General features: G+C 43.1%; 1 protein-coding gene across 2 annotated transcripts in view; it reads right to left on the minus strand.

Moving 5' to 3' along the window:
* The window catches only part of setdb1b (SET domain bifurcated histone lysine methyltransferase 1b), a 36,275-nt gene that overhangs the window by 3,601 nt on the left and 10,550 nt on the right, over window positions 1-22,124 (minus strand). Inside the window, exons 10-22 of one of the 2 annotated variants that reach the window (XM_063199241.1) lie at window positions 21,465-21,588; window positions 20,507-20,659; window positions 19,793-20,108; window positions 13,980-14,332; window positions 13,231-13,347; window positions 12,573-12,742; window positions 11,645-11,899; window positions 10,020-10,181; window positions 8,986-9,119; window positions 6,381-6,403; window positions 4,682-4,835; window positions 4,327-4,412; window positions 324-357 (exon numbers count right to left, since the gene is read on the minus strand). In XM_063199241.1, coding sequence (XP_063055311.1) covers window positions 324-357; window positions 4,327-4,412; window positions 4,682-4,835; window positions 6,381-6,403; window positions 8,986-9,119; window positions 10,020-10,181; window positions 11,645-11,899; window positions 12,573-12,742; window positions 13,231-13,347; window positions 13,980-14,332; window positions 19,793-20,108; window positions 20,507-20,659; window positions 21,465-21,588 — 2,081 coding nt within the window. The remainder of the gene's footprint in view (window positions 1-323; window positions 358-4,326; window positions 4,413-4,681; window positions 4,836-6,380; window positions 6,404-8,985; window positions 9,120-10,019; window positions 10,182-11,644; window positions 11,900-12,572; window positions 12,743-13,230; window positions 13,348-13,979; window positions 14,333-19,792; window positions 20,109-20,506; window positions 20,660-21,464; window positions 21,589-22,124) is intronic. The other variant, XM_063199242.1, reaches the window with a different exon arrangement.

Consider the following 22,124-nt stretch of genomic DNA (forward strand, 5'->3'; position numbering starts at 1 on the left):
TGAATGGTCATCCTTATTTTCACTGCCAGACAGGATCAACACTCCTACGGGGGGTAAAGAGGAAGGGAGAGAGAGACTGACAGAAGGAGAGAGATAAAGGATGGGAAGATGACCAAACACAGTGTGTGTGTGTGTGTGTGTGTGTGTGTGTGTGTGTGTGTGTGTGTGTGTGTGTGTGTGTCTGTGTGTGTGTGTGTGTGTGTGTGTGTGTGTGTGTGTGTGTGTGTGTGTCTCTGTGTGTGTGTGTGTGTGTGTGTGTGTGTGTGTGTGTGTGCGTGTGCGTGTGCGTGTGTGTGTGTGAAGTGAGGTCATGGAGGTCGTACCGTGGCTCCAGTCTTCCCTCCCTCCGTTTTCACACTGCAAACACAAAAAATAACAAGACAAGTTATAAACAGCAAAACACACTTACACACATACATACATACATACATACATACATGAAGTCATACATACATGAAGTCATACATACACATGCACACACACAAACACACCTTTGAACACACAACACACTTAAGCGCGCACACACACACGCATGCCAGGGTTGTGCGGCATTCAGAATTCAATTTGATATGGAGAATGAAGTTGAATAGGCTCCACACCACATGATGTTGAATTTAATTTGAATTTGAATTTCAGGAAGTGCAATTGAGTTTACTGCAATTTACTGGAAAAAAATAACCAAATATGAATGAGGAATGTGGCATAGTTCTATTCCTATTCTGGCTTATTTCAATTCCTTATGGGTTGGAAATGGACACTTTATATGAATTAAGTAAGGGTTAACGTTCAGCGAGAAGGTCGCTACCGTGGAATAGCAGCACGACAGAGAGAATCTTTAGACCCCGACGCGGAGCGGAGGGGTCTTGTTCTCTCTGAAGTGCTGCTATTCCACGGTCCGTTCCAACCCGTCCGTTATCGAAAAATAACAGACGTGCGAACGTTGGGGAGCCCCGTTGAAATGAATGGAGCATTCGACAGATGACGTCACAACCATATAATAATACACATTTAATGTAAATCCGCCATTTTGAGTTAGCAGTCATAGACGTCATACCTCTTTAGCGGCAATACCTAATCTGGTTTGAGTTGCGCCAAATCCTAAAGATGGAGTAATATAGTGTAATATTTTAAAGTTAAGCATTTTCAGAATCTATGCTGCCCATTCACAAATCTTATGATTTTCATACGTGAAAAAGAAGGATCTGATCCATGTCAGTCATTATAAATTTCCAGTAATAGACATCTTTGGCTGCAAAACTTACTGTACTTTAGTCAGACTAGTAAATATTAGTACCGGTAAGTAAATGTTCAATAACAGATCAAATGTTTGAATGGGCAGTACACATCTTTAAAATGAGCGACTAAAATTGCATACTCTACTTTTAAGTGTGATGTAAAAAAACTGTTCTTTAGCTATACTGTACTGTATTTAATAAGTGAAAACTTTTACACTACTTTGTGTAACTTTTAAAACGTAAATATGTATAATTGCACAATCATGTTTCTTTTTCCTGAATTCCTTGAGCAAGTGAGAACATGAATCTTGGCCCATCATATACAGTAGGAAAGCAATGGCCCATTTTATTCAGTGCAAAGGCCATTTCACTCAGTGCAGAGTGGCCCGAGGCCACTAAAAAACAAATAGTAGGCTATTAATTTAGTATTAATGCATTTTGTCATTATGGTAAAACTATTAATCGAATACTCTTTTATATCTCATGATAAATTCAATCCACTCATGGTTTATCAAGCCAGAGCCTTTCAAAAATTTGAATGCTTCCTTGAATTAACATTTGATACAGCTCTAAGTTAGCGATTTGTGATTAATCTGCTGAACATTGAGTCAAGGTGCTTTTTACTTAGTGTAAAAGGAAAGTTTTTAATATCATCCAAAATTCATTAAAAAAAATGTATTTTTGTGGACACAAGTATAAAAGATTTGCTTGATCAGCAAAGTTTGAGTAACGTTAGAATCCCTTATTTGTAGCTACTAAGATGTGAGGAGAGAAGACATCAGCAAATACACTTGACTTGATTGGTAATTTCTCATTCACCATTTGTGTATTGCAAAGTGCATTGCTGTCTTGTTCTTGCTCCACTAAAAAAAACAGCCGTGTGTGGTCATATTAAGCAGCAGAACAGCACTTGGGTAAAAAGACGCACACCGTCTCCAGCTTCTTTAGTTGATAATGCATGCAGTTCCGCAGCCCATTCCTGCAAAACTGAAAGTGTTCTGCGGCCCTCAAAAATTCTGACCACTCCCTATTATTAAGAACCCCTGTGCTAATGTATATGGATTTGGCCTCATAAACCTACAGCTTGCTGACTACAGCCGGCCCGATTTTTTGTCACAATATGTCAGCCACACCACTTTTTGGGAAACAGGCCAATTTTTGGCAATTGTGAGTTTCGCATTGTGTAGTGTCCATGGGGTAACGACAAGCGATTTCACCTCACAACCAGCATGCAATCAGTAATTGCATGGTTGCAAGAAAATGAAAACGGTTTGAAATCCTGGTCGCCCTTTGTGTGTGAATCACTCAGTTGAAGCAGTGCTATGACCTGATTTGACATTATATTTCACACTCCCCATGCACAAGTTGCCAGGGCAGAGCGATTTGCTCTCGAGTGTTTTTGTCATCTGCAGTTCCAGGAAACAAGCACAGTGTGTGCACTCTGGACAGGGGGTCTGAAGAGGGTCCTACAGTGTGAGGCTGTGTGTCGCCAGATTAAACCCTGCAATTCACTCCTACAGTGTGAGCAGGAGCTGGGTACCCGACTGAAAATATTGCAGTGTATGCTCAGCTTAAGTATCTACGGGTAAAAAAAATTATATTAAAAAACACATTAATACTAGTATTGGGGTCATTCCGCCTAATCGGTAAGCTTACATATTCCCTGTCCATCACAGTAAAAAGTTATCTTTCAAGGTGTCTTTTATTTGTTAATTATAGATGAAATCACATTATTCTCACTTTTTTATGTTGTTCTAGGCGTAATGTAGCAGTTAACAATGTTGTCAACATGCATAAGTTTAATATCTATAATTTTGTCTTATCTATAATTTTGCAGTGTCCCCTGAGTTAATGTCAATCCTGTTGCTGAGATAAAGAAACCTCTGTAAAATAATGGTTAATTCCCCAAATTACATCATTTAAAGGAGGTTGCATCACTCACAGGAAAATGATTTTTACCACATTACAAGACGTAATATACAGTCTTATTTAGCATGGAGTTTTGTTATTTTATTGGACTTTTGGGGGTGGTGACTTTTACAATGTCCTTCCTGCTACCACTTTTTAACACATTATTTAAAAATATATGGTTTCTATATTGATATTAACCAAATTCACAAGTGATATTCTTTCAAACTATATGTTGTCTGCTCTTGTGACCTTGAACATTAGCTGGATAGGAACAAATAAGCCTGAAATTGTCCATCCTGTTACCGTCAGTAACAGGAATGACAATTTCAAGCTCATTTGGTCCTAGCTAGCTAATGTTCAAGGTAATGTTCGAAGTCACCACCCCTAAAAGTTCAATAAAATAACAAAATTCCATGCTGAATAAGACTGTATATTAGTACTTCTCATGTTGTGAAAATCCTTTTCCTGTGAGTGATGTAAACTCCTGGAAATTGTGTAATTTGGGGAATGAACCACTATTTATTATCTCAGTAACAGGATTTACATTAACTCAGGGGACACTGCAAAATTATGAAAAAAATATATAGATATTACACTTATGCATGTTGACAACATTGCTAACTACTACATTACTCTTGGAACAACAAACATGTAAAATAATGAGATTTCATCTATAATTAACATATAAAAGACACCTTTTTACTGTGAGGGACAGGCCAAAATCCCTGTTTTATCCACAAAAAAAGCTATTTAAAATGAGAAAATAATAAATTGCCTTATTTTTAAGATCGGGTTGGTGACAAAATATGTCAATGTTGTGCTTTAAAATTATGCATGTAATTATAATTGTAATGATTTTATGGCCATTTATCTCTGGGACATGTGGATTTGGGAATATGTACCGATTCGGCGGAATGACCCTTTGAATATAATATCAACACTTTGGGGCAAAAAGTTACGAAAAGAGAAAAAAAATATTTCTAAGGCAGCCTTTGAATCCCATTCAGGCTCCTTTGAATCCCATTCATTTTTCACTTGTACGGGTGGTACTGCAGCAAGTTAGCGATCGCGGGGAAAGTTCCGCCAGTGACCCTTTTCATTGGTTTCAGATTCTCTGATCTCACTTGCGATATAGTCCGGCAATAGCCAGGCGAGAGAAACAGAGAATACAATGATATACTTGGAAGTGGACGACGAAGGACGACGGTCTTCATCTTCGTTTGTGCCGGTTCCATACCACGCCGCATAGATGTCGGGGTGTTTTGCCTGTAAGCAGAAAAGCTTATTGAGAAAGAATATTGATTCAATTCTTGCTAAATGTTAAAAAAAAATCCTTGTCGAGTTGGCCCTAGTCCAACCACGCTCTAAATGTTTAAAATGTATTAGTAATTGACTAATAGTGCGGTCGTGCTCTGAAAGTTTTTATAAACGAGTCGACGAGACTGAATAACATCTACTTTCGAGAGCACATGAAAGGTACATAACAGTTCCTCACTGGTCATCAAAATAAAATTTTAAAAATTAAAAAAGATTACCTGGATGTGTCGTTTGAAATTCCCGCATGCTTTTAAGGAACCACAGACTGGATAACCGCAGTATTTGCAGGCCGCTTTGCAGTTCCCATTTGATGTGAGAACTGGGTCACCATAATGATCAGTCCTTTTAAATTTGGGACCATCTTGCATATCGCTGTAATCAAAACACTGACAATTACAAGCAGGATCTGGTCATCAAATAGTTTAGTACACCCATGTGTACCACAAAGGAAATGTCTGACTTGCATATTTTTATGAAGTGTAAACTGCATTTGTGATGGAAAATTGTGGTGCTAATAGGACCTATTTTCTGGGCAGCATTGTGCACAGTAATGTGTTACTTATGCATGAAATACATTTTGCAGTCAAAAGTCTGTTGCATATAACGTCTGTGAAGTTATTGGTGAATTGAATTGATTGAATTTCAATCCTACATCCTGTATACTTCCTGTATGTCTTGGTCAGAGAGAGTAGAGAGAGAGAGAGGTTCCGTTGGCCCATTGTTTCCAGGTTCTATTATTGCAAGGGGGAGGGGGGGATCCCTCTTTAGGCAGACCTAGGCAGACCTAAGGACTGTTCTATTCATTGTAGGAGTATTATGACGCGTCCCTTTAGGCAGACCGAAACCTGGTCATGTTAGGTGCCCATAGCAACCTATTATGTTGCCATATCTCTATATACTTAAAGAATCTCTGTCTTGGTCTTTGGTCTTGGTGCTTTGTTTAGTGTTTGGCATGTGGTGCTTGTTGAAGCCACTATCCCAGTCTGTTCAAGTTGGCCTTCAGGTCTGTGGATGTGTTTTTTCCACCATTTGCACCAACCTTCGCAGACCATCACAAATCCTTCCCTTAACCCCACATCCAAGAAGGTTCTTTACATCCATGATTGGCAGATTTATGAACAACATAATACACCATTGAAATTAGTATGCCTAGGCTTTTTGAGATTTCATTTTCATAATTTTGAGGTGGTCTTGTTTTTGTGAATAATAGTATTTCTGGTGTCCACAGAAAGCTCATCTGTCTTCAACTTTGTGGAAGATGAACATGATATAACTGGTGGCTCTTTAAAACACAAATATCATTTATTCATCAAAGGCGATTCCCATTTGTGATTTACCACATTTGAGTTAGGTTAGGTTACTACATTTGAGTTGGGTTGAATTAGGTTTCCACAGAGGCATTCAGTAAAGGGTACCAAAACCAGTAACACCATATGCTTCACCTTTTTCTATTTTTTCCCTCTCATAGTTTATTTTTCTAATGTTGTTGATCATTTTGCGACTTTTTATCAACCACAAGCTATCTTTAGTAAAATCTGGCTTACCTTATTATTAGGTGTCTTGAGATATTATGTATTTAAGTGTCAAGGGTGCTGACACTGATGGGCGGCGCAGTATTTACAGACCCATGGGCACCCTTCAAGCCATAACAGCATGTGTCACATCGATAATATAAAAATGCACACAAATTAAAAATAATTTTGCCAATAAAGTTGCCAAGATCTTCTTCTCCAAGTGTCTGATTAGTTTTTTTTCTTAACTGAAAATCAAATTAACGGATCATACAAAGACTGTTATTCACTATTTAAGTCCAATTTTTTTGCACAACCCTGGCACGCACACACACACGCACTCACCCACACACGCAGCACTGTGGTCATTGCCAGATAAAATAATTTCAAATGAGTTTTTACTCACCTTTGCTTCTGATCCGTGGACTCCTGAAAAGAAACACACAAATATGAATTATAAATACAGGGCATACATTCACATCTTGACTGTCTTGACTACTACACTGCCATGGCATTATGCAAATCAAATTTTCACTCACAGTATTTCCCTTAAAGGGGCTCCAGGTAGGATTAAAAGTTTAATTAATCACGGTCCCGAGTCAGCCGATGCTTATGCGAGTCATTAGTAAGTGAACGATGGCTCTCGCGACCACTTCCACGGTCCGCTGTCAGAAAACCCCACATGCAACTTTTGACAGCGTGGTCCGAACGAGTGTCGTGGGAAACACTTTTCATTTGAAAACATTGCTTTACATACTGTATTAAAATTTGTATCAACTGCTGGCAATCGGTGATGAAAAACAGTCTCACAGCTAGTTTATTTGCACAGCATTTTTTCATTACGGTGTACATTTTGAGACAGACATGTCACGGGCACCGCGTAAACAACGTCATCCTACCCTGTGCCCTTTCAATAGTCAATATAATAATTCTCAAGAAATCAATTCAAGTTCATCATCAATGAAAGTATAAATCAAATGTTCTTTAGCCCAGGGATTCTTAACCATAGGGCCGCGGACCAAAGTTGGGCCGCGCGCACAACCTCCAGGGCCGCAGACAACTTTCAGTTTCGCACCAGTGGGCCGCCAGGGCCGTGGGACTGCATGGACGAGTAGCGTTATTAAGCCCAAGTGCTTCCGAGTCTGACGCACTTAATAGTGAGCACCTTTTCCCAAACGCTACTCTGTCATAACGCAATGACCACACCCCGCTGTTTTTTGTTTGGGGGAGTCTGTGAGATTCATCAAGAACAAGACGGCAACACGCGTTGCAATAGGCTATTTGGAAAAAGAGAAATTACCAACAGCTTTCCAGCTGATTTGGCGACGTCTTCTGTGTGTACTAATATCCTCCCGTTTTAGTAGTTAGAAATTAGGTGTTCAACGGTTACTCTAATAATTCTAGTTACTAAATCTTAATCCCTTATACTTATCGAAGTGTCTACACATTAGTCTTTCACGAATTTTGCTTGATACTTCAAAGTTTTCCATCCGGTTATGGAATTTCTCTTCTTTTCACGTCGCGTTTTCACATTAGCAGAAAAGCATCCTGAATTTACGATCAGCAGATTCATTACAAATCGGTCAAGAGCTGTCACGCAAACTCTGAGCTGTCAGAGGCATTCAAATGTGTGAATGACTCTGCCTTGCTAAACTGTGAGTGGATTTGAGGGGTGAGATTTGAGGGGTGAGATTAACATTAACATTAATGAATACCGTGCTATCCTTTGAGGAAAAAAATACTTCAGTAATAGCCTATTTATTTATAATTTATATCATAATATATAATATATTATCCCAGTATCATATAATATAATATTATGATATATTATGTTATATTTTATTTATTATATTATAACATAACATAGCATAACATAACATAACATAACATAATATAATGTAACATAATATAATATAATATATATTAATATGGGCCCCGGGACACTGTGCACTGGAAAAAAAGGGCCTCGACGTCAAAAAGGTTTAGAATTCCTGGTTTAGCCAATGTTCCAATGACAAGAGTATTTAAAAAAACAAATAAATAAAAAACTTCACACACACTGTTCCAACTGTTAGTAGTGCTATGAAGACTGAAGATTGTCTTTTTTATTAAAAGAATTAGCAGGTCTTAAAGGGGTATGCCACTATTTTGGGGCTTAATACAGTTAAAATCGTTGGCCAGGGTTTATAAAGGTGGTAAAGTGTCTTATTTTTCATGTTAAGCGTTGTCTTGCTTTAAGACAAGTTAAAAGAGGGAGTATGTAGCTAAGCTAGTGAAAGTCAATGGATCACTGTAGCATGTAGCATGCTACACGGATGCATTGACTTTCACTAGCTTAGCGACATGCTCCCTCTTTTAACTTGTCTTAAAGCAAGACAATGGCTTACATGAAAAATAAGACACTTTACCACCTTTATAAACCCTGGCCAACGATTTTAACTGTATTAAGCCCCAAAATAGTGGCATACCCCTTTAATCAATGAAATCAAATACTATTTCAATTAAAAATACTATATAATTAGCGATAAATTGAGCTAAAGCTGCACTATGTAATATTTTTTGTAGTTTATTTCCAGAATTAGTGCTGCCCATTCACAAATGTTACCTTGATACCAAATACTACCATGACTTTCAAATTCTAAGTATTCATTATGATTGGGAGAATGGCACTTTTCATACATGAAAAGGGGGATCTTCTCCATGGTCTGACATTTTTAGCTCACTAATGTACTGCACTTTGGTCATGCTAATAAATATTAAGTTACCATAAATACATGTTACTTTGTTAATATTCATAAAAAGATCAAATTTGGCATTAGGTAGCACAGTTTGAATGAGCAGCATAGTTGTAATACCTACTTTGTCCACAATCTTACACAGTGCACCTTTAACCTTTTTCCTTCCAGCCATTTTAAGAGTCTGGCAATCATTAAATCTCATGACACCAGCTAACTGCATATCTTCTTCATGCCTTTGAGTTTATACAGTATAAGAGAAGGGCCATGTCGTACCTTTTTGACGCCCTCGGTCTTGACGTTGGAGCTGAGCCATGATGCCACTTTGCTCTTGCCGCTCTCCTCGGGGACAGGAGGCTTCTTACGGTCCTCTCTACCCTCTGTAGACACACTCATGCCGTCCTGGCTCTCTGGAGACGCAAACACAAAAGACACATTACACTTAGCTGATGTATTTATCCAAATAAGGAACGACACGAGCTGGCGCTTTTATCCAAACATGAAAGACACAGGAAAGAGTCTCTGCCAAGAATTGACAATAGGCTCATTCGACTCCCGATTTTGTAGAGAGATGGCCGTCTACCCAACGTGAATGAGCTTGCTCCCAAATCAAGTCGAATACAAATCCTTGAGACGATGAGCTTGCACTAGTTTGATTTAGGTAGCATATGACATGCGAAGTGTAGGGGGACAGGTGGGGAGGAGGAGTTGAAGCGGGCACTGCAAACTTTAAGTGTATGTCTGCACAGAGACTGATCTGTGCATCTACACAGACGTCAGTGAACTTTTAGCTAACCGGTTGAAGGGTACATTACTGAGGAGGTGGTATGCAGACCCTTGCAAAAAGCATCAAAGGAGATAAGCAACTGCAGGAATTCTACGGTCTGTCTTCAAACAGGACCCTCGCGGGATCAAAGCGTTTGCAATCATGCGACACTTCTTTGTGTCTTTGTGACATCAACAGCACATTAGGTCCAATCGAACACAATGTCTAACCATCATGCAACATTTCCGGCACAGAATATAGTCCTTGCGCAATGTCAAATGAGCATAATGTAGATTAGTGCACATGCGACTCCATGCCCAAAGGAAATGTGCAATGTATTTCTAGTACACATTTAGACTCTATATCTCTGTGTTGTTCTGATATACATTATGACCGCATATCTGAGGATGGTGTGTGAGATGTACTTCCTAATCAGTCTTCCCCTCATGTCTCTTTCAGACCGTATATCCCAAGATGCAATATGTTGTTGTTGATCTGATGCACATGAAGACTCCATATCCCAGGGTGGCGTGCGTGTCCTCACCTTCCTTAACGCCTTTGGCCTGGCGGCGGGTGGTGTAACTCCTCCATACGGAGCTGGAGGAGTAGTGTGTGTCCTTCTTGAAGGTGTCGTCTGAGCTGTCAGACTCGTCATTGGAATCCTCGTTGTCATTGTCATCGCCTTCTCCTGACGACTCATCCTTGCCTGTGTTGAAAAAGGCATAACATTAGGGCCAGGGACACACCAAGTGCGCATGCACTTTTCATGCATTCTGCCTTGTCATGCGAATTTCATGCCAATTTTGAGGGCGGTAGAACATCTGTCACAATGTACGCAGAGACGCAGACACGGGCGTACGATGCAATATCGACGAAACCACCAGGGGTGATCTTAACTTCCATGCTGAGATTGTGGTAGAGTCAAACAATGGAGGTAAACATTCATGATCATCTGCCTCCTCGATGATACCTTCAGTATTGTACGAAGTTCTCTGACCGTCCTGAAGCAAGAATGTGCACTCAGTCGCACACAGTTGCATGCATAGTTTTCAGCACACGGCAAGCATGACCCTGGCCTAAGGCTGAATCTCACTTCACCCTGTAGCCCTGCCCATTCCCCGTCGGTTCACATGTTCGCTTGTAGGGGTAGGGCTGTCTCATTTCCGGTTGGTGCAGAATGCTGGTGCTTTTAAGTGGCATTAGGAAATATGAGCACATCACTCCTGCCCTTTCCTCCCTGCACTGGCTGTTTCAGAATCAAATTCAAAGTACTTCTTTCAGTCTTTAAATCTTTACATGGTGAGGCCCCTTCCTATATTTTTGACATGCTGCAACACAGCCCCTACCACAGATCCCTTAGATCCACTGACAAAGGCCTTCTCCTAGTGCCCCGGTCCCGTCTTGTCAATACAGGACACCGAGCCTTCGCCGTGCCAGCTCCATGCCTCTGGAATGATGAGCCCCCCCAACATCAGACTCGCCCCCACTACCTCTAAGACTAAAAACAGATTTGTATACCTTAGCATTTGCTTCTTAGTTCTTACATTTTTTTATTTTATTATTATTATTATTATTTTATTTGTATTTATTATATAGATATTTCTGCTTACTGCACTTTATGCTGCAAAATGTTTATTATGCTGCTAAAACTGTTTTATTGTTTTGATTAACATTTTAGTTAGACAATATACAGCACTTTGGTCAGTTTTACTGTTTTTAAATGTGCTTTATAAATAAAATGTACTTACTTACTTTACTTACTATACAGAGTGACAAAGGTCAGTGTAGACAAGTGGGGTTAGCCTGGTCATAAAGACAGGCAATTACATTCCTCATTCGCATTGGCTCTTATTCGTATACATTTAAGTAGGAATGGTATGTGGTGAGGTGAACTGTACCTTCTTTATAAGTTAAAATGGAAGGGCCAATATGAACACGAGTCAACCAGCCAAAAGCTGGTGAAATTTCCGTTTCGTTATTAGAAAATACCATTTTACTAACCACTTTGACCCATAAGTGTGTGATTGGTAAGATTAAAATCTAATGGCTCTGAAGTGAATTTAAAACCCTTGCTGAGGGTGTGTGCAATTAGAATGCGACGCACTAGATCGGACAGTGGAGCCACAACAGCTCAGGTGCTTGGTGGCTGGTGTTCCGGCGACCTCTAACCTTTGCCGTTTCCGTTGCTGCTGCTGTCGTTCTCGTTCTTGACGGCGGTCTTGAGCTGCGTGGCGGCGGTCGCGGCGTTGTTCAGCTTGAGCCGGGCCATGTCAACGCCACTGCCCTCGCTGTCGGAGCAGTGCGCCTCGCTCTCGTAGCCCTCCTTGAAGTTCTCCACGCTCTCGATGTGGTCCAGGTTGGCAAAGTACTCGTCGCCCATCTCCAGGCCCTCCTTGTCCGCAAAGTCGTCTGTCAGGATCTTACCTGGAGGGGACAGAAGAGAGAGTCAGGAAAACTATTAGCTAAACTGACAACAGAGGACTGCAGAGGAGCACCAGGATGTTGCCTGAAGAGGACAGAGGGGAGATGGAGGATTATGGAGAGGACAGAGGGATGGCATAGAGAGGGGAGACAGGGGATATTAATGGGGATGTGTGTGTGTGCGTGCAACGTGTGTGTGTGTGTGTGTGTGTGTGTGTGTGTGTGTGTGTGTGTGTGTGTGTGTGTGTGCAACGTGTGTGTGTGTGTGTGTGTGTGTGTGTGTGTGTGTGTGTGTGTGTGTGTGTGTGTGTGTGTGTGTGTGTGTGCGCGTGCGCGTGCAACGTGTGTGTGTGTGTGTGTGTGTGTGTGTGTGTGTGTGTGTGCAACGTGTGTGTGTGTGTGTGTGTGTGTGTGTGTGTGTGTGTGTGTGTGTGTGTGCGTGTGCGTGTACGTGCGTTCTGATCTGCAGAAATGCATACAAAAGATCCCTTTGCGATGTTGTCCAAGCAGCGCATTACCCAGCCCTTATTCTGGTTGTGTGTGTGTGTGTGTGTGTGTGTGTGTGTGTGTGTGTGTGTGTGTGTGTGTGTGTGTGTGTGTGTGTGTGTTCTGACCTGCGTAAATGTGTGCGTGTGCGTGTGTGTGTTCTGGCCTGTGTATTTGTTTGTGTTCTGACCTGCGTAAATGCATACGAAGGATCCCTTGGCGATGTCGTCGAGGCAGCGTATTCCCCAGCCCTTATTCTGAGTCTTAAACAGCTGCAGTCGCACCTGAAGGCCGTGCTGAACAAGGCGGTTACTGCACATCTGGGAACAGCACTTACATCGCTTATTACACTCGTAGATCCTGCAACACACAAACACACATTTTTAATGCATTTAGTTGCATTCAAACAGAGGGCATGGCCTTTCACCTCAAAGATAGTTCAACACAGAGCATGACCCCCATGAACCCTTGACCTTGACACATGGCACATTGGGCACAATAACATGGGCACCCTTTGATCAATGACCACCTCAGGACATGCATCATTCACACAATAGGAAGGCACTGTAATAGAGGGCATAACCTTGACCTTTAACCCCTTCACCTTGACATGAGTCACTCACCTGTTAGTATGGCACTCTAATAGAGAGAATAACCTTGACCTATAACCCCCCCGACATAAATTACTCTCCTGGCGGCCCAACCAGGTGCCTCTAAGAGAGGGCATAAACTTGACCTATAATCCCTTGACCTTGACATGAGTCACTCATCCGGTGGGCACATCAACCCTGTGACTTTAATAGAGGGCATGACTCATGACCTATGACCCCTTGACACGCGTCACTGACCCGGTGGGCAGGCATTCGTCCAGACGCTTGTTGACATATCCAGCATTGGTGTTGAGCTGTGCACCCGGAGAACAGCCAGTGGCCTGAATTGTCAACTGGTGACACGAACACTTGGACCTAGAGAGAGAGGGAGAGAGAGAGAGAGAGAGAGGGAGGGAGGGAGGGAGAGAGAGAGAGAGAGAGAGAGAGAGAGAGAGAGAGAGAGAGAGAGAGAGAGAGAGAGAGAGAGAGAGAGAGAGAGAGAGAGAGAGAGAGAGAGGGAGAGAGACAGGGATATGGGTCAGGTGCAGGACAATCACAGCATAAATCCAAGTAGAGTAAATGCCTGATGAAGACCTGCTGGTCGAAATGTTGCACTCTTGTTATTAAATTCACCACAGAAGAAAAGCAGCGTTGCTGACTTTATTTACTCTACTTGGTGTGTTTTTCTGACCACCAGGAGAGTAGCCTGTAGACTGCATCATCAACTGGTGACCAACACTTAAACATGCCGTCAGAGAGGAGGGGAGAGGGACAGTGTGTGAGAGGGAAGTGTGTGTGTGTGTGTGTGTGTGTGTGTGTGTGTGTCTGCATCCATCACTGCACCAAGAAGTGCTTGGTGGTGTTGATGAAAATCTGTGATTAGGTGTGTGTGTGTGTGTGTGTGTGTGTGTGTGTGTGTGTGTGTGTGTGTGCGTGTGTGCGTGTGTGCGTGCGTGCGTGCGTTCGTGCGTGCGTTCGTGCGTGCGTGTGCATGTCCTACTACTCACTTGTCTTTGCATCCATCAGTGCAGTCGCAGCCCACTAGGAAGTCGTCGCTGGTGTTGATGTAGACGCCGTCCTCCGGTATCCTCTCCTTGCTGTAGACGACGCGTGGCGGCGGGGTGTTGTCGATCTCGTTGACGCACGATATGGGCACGTCTTCGTTCTGGTTGGTGATGTCGCGCAGGAAGTAGAAGGGCCGCGCAGGCGTGAAACGGCGGTCCACGAGGACGTAGGGGTCCAGGCAGAACATCTCCAGGAAGATGAAGTCGCAGCGCGTCTGGAAGAGGTAGCGCTCGATCTCCGCCATGCTGCGGAGGCACAGCCCACACGGAGACTTGTAGATCACGTGGAACGACATCTGGAGAGGAGAAACACGCACGCACCATACACATCACACACACACACACACACACACACACACACACACACACACACACACACACACACACACACACACACATCAAATTAAAATACATATAACACAATGACACACACAGATCAGGTTTCATATTATATGACCACAATTTCTTATATCAGACATTGCAAAAACCTTGGCGTCATGATTGATGATGAGCTGTCATGCTCCAACTACATCAACTCGGTCACCCGGACCTGTCGAATCCAGATGTCCAACGTACGGAATATCAGACCTGTGCTGACACAATATTCTACACAACGACTGGTCCAGGCCACGGTCCTGTCCCGCGTTGACTACTGCAACTCACTCATGACAGGTCTACCTGCTTGTGCGCTAAAGCCTCTGCAGATGATCCAGAATGCGGCGGCACGGTTGATCTTCAATCAACCCAAAAGGACCCATGTTACTCCTCTATTTATTGAGTTGCACTGGTTACCGATCGCCGCCCGGATCAAGCACAAGGCATTGACCCTTGCCTACAAAACCATCACAGGAACGGCCCCAGCTTATCTGAAGGACCTACTAACGCCTTATGTTACTGGAAGAGATCTGCGCTCATCCAGCACAAGCCGTCTGGCTCTGCCATCCAGTCGCTCTAGGTACTCCCAGTCAAGATTGTTCTCCGTTGTGGTTCCCAAGTGGTGGAACAGTCTCCCAGAGGCAGCAAGACTAAGCACCTCTCTTGCAGCCTTCAAGAAACAACTAAAGACCTTCCTTACATTAGTCTAGTAATCATTACTAGACTAATGATTGAACTGGCCTTGCCCCAGGGCAGAATCCTGACATTATGTTTAGTTTAGTTTAGTTTGTGAGTGTGTGTTTGTGTGTGTGTGTTCTCATTATTTCCTCTTTATTTATAAAAAAAACAAAAAAAAACAAAAAAAAAAAACTAGCCCCTCTTTGTAATTGCACTTGTTGTTCTGTATATCTCCTGTGCACTTTGTATTTGCTTGTGATGTTGGCTTGATTATGTCCTCTTCTGAAAGTCGCTTTGGTTATAAAGCGTCTGCCAAATGCAATGTAATGTAATGTAATGTAATAATGATATAAGAATCTTGAAAACGTTTGGATGATATGTTTCTTTTTTCTTTACTAAGTAGTTAACTCATTGGCTACCAGTCATTTTCATAAAAGAGTAACCCAGAGTGCCAGAGATTTTTCAGCATTTTGGGTGTTTTTTGGAGGCTCACAGAAAATTGAGTTCTGTGTCTGTCAACACCATACCTATCAAAACACAGATTAGACGCTCATCTGTCATCAGAAAAAAACGGTGTCTCTCTACCCCTTTCCGTTCTTTCATAATCATCTGTTGAAAATAAGTGGAATTCGCCAAAATGCTGCTTTCTAGCCAAAAAGCTGAGAAAACGCCATTTGAAGTAGAACTATAACTGCAAACGTTTTTGCCCATAATGACATTTTCCAACTACTCCAAACCCATCAGATGCTATTACAGACTCTTCTGTCATATGTAGCCTGAACAAAAGATTGTTTGTATGATCTTTTCAACCTAATAATGTACTGAAATATAACAGGGGTGGGCTCGAAAACAAGAGTGTTTTGGTTTGTTGCTGGCGCGCACAATGGATCATGACAGCAGGTGCACGTAACTCTGTGGACTCACAGAAATACTGTCTCAAGGGGGATTCATAGTAGCACCTCCACGAAGGTGCAGTACAGAAAAACAGCCACCACGTCCCCCTGTGCAGCGATAAAACAACCCCTGGCTGCAGTACAAGCATGGTTCTCCCAGGCTGAAATGTCTGTGAGCTGACGCTATGCTCTTGGACTGTGATTGGTCAATGTGCTTGCAGCAGTTCAGTGAGTACTTGGCCCTGATAGGTCAGTGGTGTTCTATTCTTCTACCCTACCGCGGAGGTTTGAATAAGGAAAAGGAAAAACACGATGCGGTTGACTTGGCAGGAACTCACTGGAGTTTACTTGACAGGGAGAAGAGAAACTGTGTTTTATTTCAGTAGTACAACTCCCAAAAAAATCAATTAAAAATATCCATAAAAGGCCATCATGAAAATGAGTTTGTAGTGTGGTAGTAGCAAAGAAGCCTCTTTGTTCGTTTGTAGTGTGGCAGCTAGCCAGTGTTGCCAAAAGAAAATCAGCCAAAGTCGCTATGGGCTTGCTGAAAAGTCGCTAGAAGTCGCTAGATGACGTCATGACGTTACGTATGACGTCACAATGTCACGCACGGCGCGCTGATCTACAGAAAACGTGCCCACATGCCTTCGTCCACAGTACAAATGGGCGGTGCTAGCTACTTTTTGGAGATCAGAGCTTATCTGCAGCCCCGCTTAACCGTGGGGAAACGCTTCTGACGGCGGCGCAGAGTCAGAATTATGTGGAAAAACTATTCATTTGTCACAGAAAATGCACGTTTTAAAAAGTCGCCACATGCACCAAAAAGTCGCTAAAGGCGCTAGATGAGTTTTTTGTCGCCATGTGCCCGAGATTCACTGCGGTCGGTGCGGCCAGCCTGCCAGTGCTCATTTAAATTTGTCATAATTGCTTGTAGGGTAGACCGAGTAAAGTTAAGTACAGGGTACAGTTTAGGTAAATCAAATATACCTGTGTAACAACAAGACTCTGATCTAATTCCAAAGTGTATGCATAACATAAATGACAGTCCCAAAACATTTGGTGACCATATCGAAGATTGTGTAATCTCGGTTTATGTTGACATTCGGTTCCTGCCATATATTTGTCCCATATCGCTTGTCGTAGCCTCATACAAGCAGATGTTCGTGCATGAGAATTCCTGTGCGTATCACAAAAGTTGCCACACCGTGGTGCGTGCATCATGTGTCACGTCTGTCTCTCTACCCGCCACTGGAAATGCATTGTGTGGTGTCGTGAGGAGGGACACTGATTTGCCTCTCACAAGACAAGCGAAATAGTCGCTAGATTCGGCCAGATTGAGCCTGAAAAGTCGCTAAGTCGCTAGATGATTTTTTTTGTCGCCAGAGGTGGCCAAAAGTCGCTAAATCTAGCGACAAAGTCGCTAAATTGGCAACACTGCAGATAGCTCCTAAAACAGGGTTCGCTAATGTCCTGTAGAGTTTGAATGGGTTTGGCTGACAGTTGCTAAGCTAGCTATTAATATGGCCATTAGATGTATATATTGTCTTTAAAAACGGCTTTGAATAAAGAGAGAATCTTGTATGCTATCATTCATGTCTAATTACGCCACAACTTTTAAAATTAGTAGCAAGAAGCAAGCTTTGTTAGTGGTAGAATTACGTTTCAGGTGGCTAGTCATCAACTAGCTTTGAGTTTGTAATAACTGGTTTAGCTGGCTAGCTACTACCAGAGCCATCTACTATCAGAGTTACGCCACTCCCATAGACCTCTATGGACCAATCTTTCCACAGCAATGGCGGCTCTCATGGAGCCTCACGGAGAATTAACATGGAAATCCCCATTGACTTTAGTTCTATTAGAAGTTACTTAGTTCCAGGAGGTGGCGGTATAACACAGAAAATGTGGTAAAGGTCATGTAATTTGTTTGTACTTAATCTTTGTTTGGTATGTGATGGTTCTGTGTTAGTTTCCAAGAACAGAAGTTTACTGTTAAGAAACATTTTAATCTACGCGCATCACATCACCAACCGACTTCCTGGTCCCCGGTTTGCGCAACTCTGATATTAGATGGCTCTGGCTACTACTAGGCCCCAGGTGTGAATGGCAATTCAGGCTGTCTATTGTCTTTTAAAACGGTGTTTGTTTGGCATTTAATCTCATGTAATACTTGACTAAAAAGAAACTGATGTTGTACCATCTAATTATGCCCCAACTTTTAGAAGTAGGCTACTAGTGGAATATTACATTTTAGATAGCCAGCTGGCTTCATGATTCATTCTAGGGACTGGGCTCAACTGAATGAGTTAGTTCGCCCCCTGTTGTCATGGAGGTGAATTGACGTAATCGACATCGTTGAATTCTCTGGAATTTTCTGGCTGGAAAAAAACACCACGCCTTTTCCTGCATTCGCACGCAGGACGACTATGAGGGAATACCCCCCCGCGGACAGTACGTCTATGCTTTACCCCGAGTCTGCACAGTATGACTATGTATCACCCTTCATCGTCCTCCCTCTGTTTAGCCTACTTTGTGCTCTCCTCTCGTTGGGGAACGAATCACAGCTGGTTTGTTTCCTCCAGTCCCCTGTGTGTGTGAAGGGGAGGCAGGCAGGCAGCCCAGCTTAGCTTACTGCAGCTTATTTGGCAGAGCGGACAATTTGCAGATTGATGATTACTGTCATCATGTTTCTGCTATAGTGATCTTGTCATATATCGTTCAATGAATTTTCTTTTGATAAAGTACTGATCACATATCCAACATTTCACAAGCCGATTGGAGTGGTGAAGGCTAGCTGGTCTAAGGCTACTATACAGATCCATAAAAAGTAACTGTAGAATGAGTAAAAATAGTTGACTTACCAAGGCTCCTTTATTTAGGCTTAGTTGTAAGTTGTTAGCGATTTCGTGCTAGCTAACTAGCGTAGCGAACTTTATAGCCAAGCATTCCCAACTGAGGTGACACATCACCACTAGTCCCCATACTAGTGCATTTTCCTGTTAGATGATCTTTTGTACGCATCATCCTGATATTGTGTAGGCACATTCTCCAAAATGAAACGGTTGCCACACAGATCATCTCTGGTTGAACATGGTGTATTTTGGGCAAGCTAGCTACAATGCCTACTAGCTAGATAGCAGAAGGGGGTTGTATGTTCATGAGAGTAAGTTTTTTTTTTGTCAGGCTCTGACGCTAAAATCAGTAGCCTACCTGTGTTAAAATCAGAGGGCAAGAAAGTAGACTACTGTCACAGGTGCTTTACTTTCAAAAATGATTTTGCTATGCTACTTTTGAGATTATTATAGTAAAAGGGGATGTTTTTGTCTTGACATTTCCTCTTGCTCTGAGCTAATGCCCTGCCCTGACTGTTCCTAAGGACACTTCTGCCACCTACAGGAACAGTTAGAACATGAGTAGAGCTCTGAAATTTTAACACAATATAGGACAGACCGTCCTCAAGGCGTGGCTGTAAAAAAAACGCAATTATCGGCGGACGCCGCCAAAGGCAGGGGGCGTCACTATTCGAAATGACGTCAGCTGCCGCCCAAGGCAGCCAATGAGTTAATGTCTCAGTGAAAATGGCCACAAGAAATTAATGGGAGAGAGATGGGAAATGACTTCAGGCCAGAACCAAACCCTCTGGGTCTTTGGGCGTAACAGTATGGTGCTTTAGCCATTTCATTCCCTAACTACAGCTTCCATGCAGCCCGCCTTGGTTGAGGTGGTGGGTGTGTTTCTATGACAAGCATCTCCTAGCAACCCACCTGGCGGTTGTGCTTATGTTTCTATGACAACAGCCTCCTAGCAACCCACCTTGCGGTTGAGGCGTCGGCGGCCGGTCATGCGCCTGAACTCGTAGAGCAGGGGCGTGAGCAGCGGGTTGCGGCCGCGGTACATGTCCGGCCGGGGGGGCCGCAAGCGCTTCAGGCAGTCCGGCGTGCAGGCGTGCGCCACGTAGAAGAGGCGCTCGCTGGGCGCCTGGTACGACTGCTCCTGGGGGATGCGCTCGCTCACCACCGGCATGGGGGGAGGGGCGGCCGCCACCACCGGGAGGGAGGGGTGAGGGGTGGGGAGCACGGGGTGGCCGGCGCCCAGGGTCTGGACCACGCCAGCCTGCACCAGGAAGTACCTGAGGAGGAGACAAGGCAGGTCAGCATCATCATCACCATCATTATTGTCATCATCATCACCTGTACCTGCTTTCATTTCAGTGGCTAAAAGCTGGGTAGTGATTGCCTTGTAAACTAGCGCCACCCGCTGGCGGACAATTTTTTTTTACCTGCGAGTGGTCTAGCCTCGCATAATGATTCAATTCTGCCACTATGCCCTGAATCTGGCAAACCAATCACAACGCACAGATGTGATTTGAATCAAAGCTGGCGGGGTTTTGAGGGAGTAGCGACGAAGCTTGCGGCGCTGGGATAGCACAACAACAAGAAAAATGCTGCTGATTGGTCAGAGCAATGTGTGTGTGTATCTGTTTACTTGGACTGCACTTCCTGGTGTGTGTATGTGTGTGTTCCTCACTTGGACTGTGCTCCCTGGTTGGGCAAGGGCACCACGGTGCGTATGGTGCTCTGGTGTCCAGGCAGCAAGGGGTTGCGCTGGACCAGGCTCTGGGGGATGTAGGGGGTGGTGCTCTTCTTAGCCACCTGGTACTTCAGCCGCGGGTCCGGAGCACTGAGGAGAGGGGACACATGGAGGATTTTGTTTGTGTGTGTATGTGTTTTTTTTTATATAGTACCGGTACTCACATTGATGTTTTCAATACAAGTATACATTGATATGTGGGGTCCATTTCAGATGAATCATGACATTTTATCTTGTAAATTCACAGTGCATGAGTGCTTCAACATCATATTGACTGACGTGGAGGTAATTCAATAGAAAAGGAGAAAGTATGTTTCTCTGTTACAAAATGCTTAAACCCAGTAAGAAGCGTCTTTCATTAGCACCCGTTCATAAAAGAGACAAAAGTTGTGAGGCTCTCCAGTGTATTAAAAATCCTTAAATAAGCCAGTGCTTTATCAAGAATTTTTAATGACAGGAGTGCCTAGAAAGCTTTTCATCTTTTTAGGACTGGATATAGGTTTTTGTTTGAAAGGAAGCGTGCTCAATTCCAAGTCTTCGGATGGGATGGGTGAAACCAGGAAATACATTAGTGAAAAGTTGTACTCTCGAATACAGTATTAATGTTAGGGTCATTTTCAATCGCTTAGGCTGAAACATTCTTCTGCCATGCCACCCAATATTCCCCATGATATTCCAAGCGAAGGACACATGCGAAAATAAAGTGCAAGAGCAAAAAGCACATGGTTAAATGTCTAAGTACTATATACAGTACTTGGTGTGTAAGATTCAGGAAGTACTCTTGCTGCCCAACACAGATGGATAACTGAACATCGAATACGTAGGTAGCTCCCACTTAATAACAGACACACACAACCACGCAGACACATAGAAACACACACACACTTATACTCACTCGCCACGGAAGCCCTGTTGGGGGTTCATGGGTTTGGGGGGGCTTGGGTGGGTCATTTGGGAGCGAGAGCTATCTTGAGGTCCGGTGCTGTACTGAACCACAGGTCCTTTGTTCCTCAAAGCACCTGCGGAGACATTTATTACAGATATTAAGCATTTACATTGGGGAAGCACATATTAATGAATTTACCAACTGTCCGACATGTCAAATCATATCTTACAATATGCTGTTTGAAGATCTAAGGCGGGGACATGCTTGCTATGTGCCTTAAATTACGCATGCAACTGAATGCACATTTTCTTCATTTCTAAAATCTCTGTTTTGTGAGGGGTATATAACCCTTTCCCATTCCCCGTAACAGGAAATGAGAACATGTGTAACGAAGGGGAAAGTGCAAGGGGTAAGGGTGAATTGTGAATCAGCCTTAGGTCGGGGTCGGGAACATGCTTACTGTATGCCTGAAACTACACATGTAACTGCATCCGACCAGATGCACATGTTTGTTTCAGGACAACCGGAGGACTTAACACGCTACTAGAGGTATCATCTAGGGGGAAAGACAGCCAACGGGGCTCTCATTTATGTTTTCCACTATTGTTTGAGTCTACCGCGACCTCATTATGGAAGTTTGGAAGATCGACCCCTGTGGTTTTGTCATTA

Source organism: Engraulis encrasicolus, chromosome 5 (assembly GCF_034702125.1).
Source record: "Engraulis encrasicolus isolate BLACKSEA-1 chromosome 5, IST_EnEncr_1.0, whole genome shotgun sequence".
Classification (NCBI taxonomy): domain Eukaryota; kingdom Metazoa; phylum Chordata; class Actinopteri; order Clupeiformes; family Engraulidae; genus Engraulis; species Engraulis encrasicolus.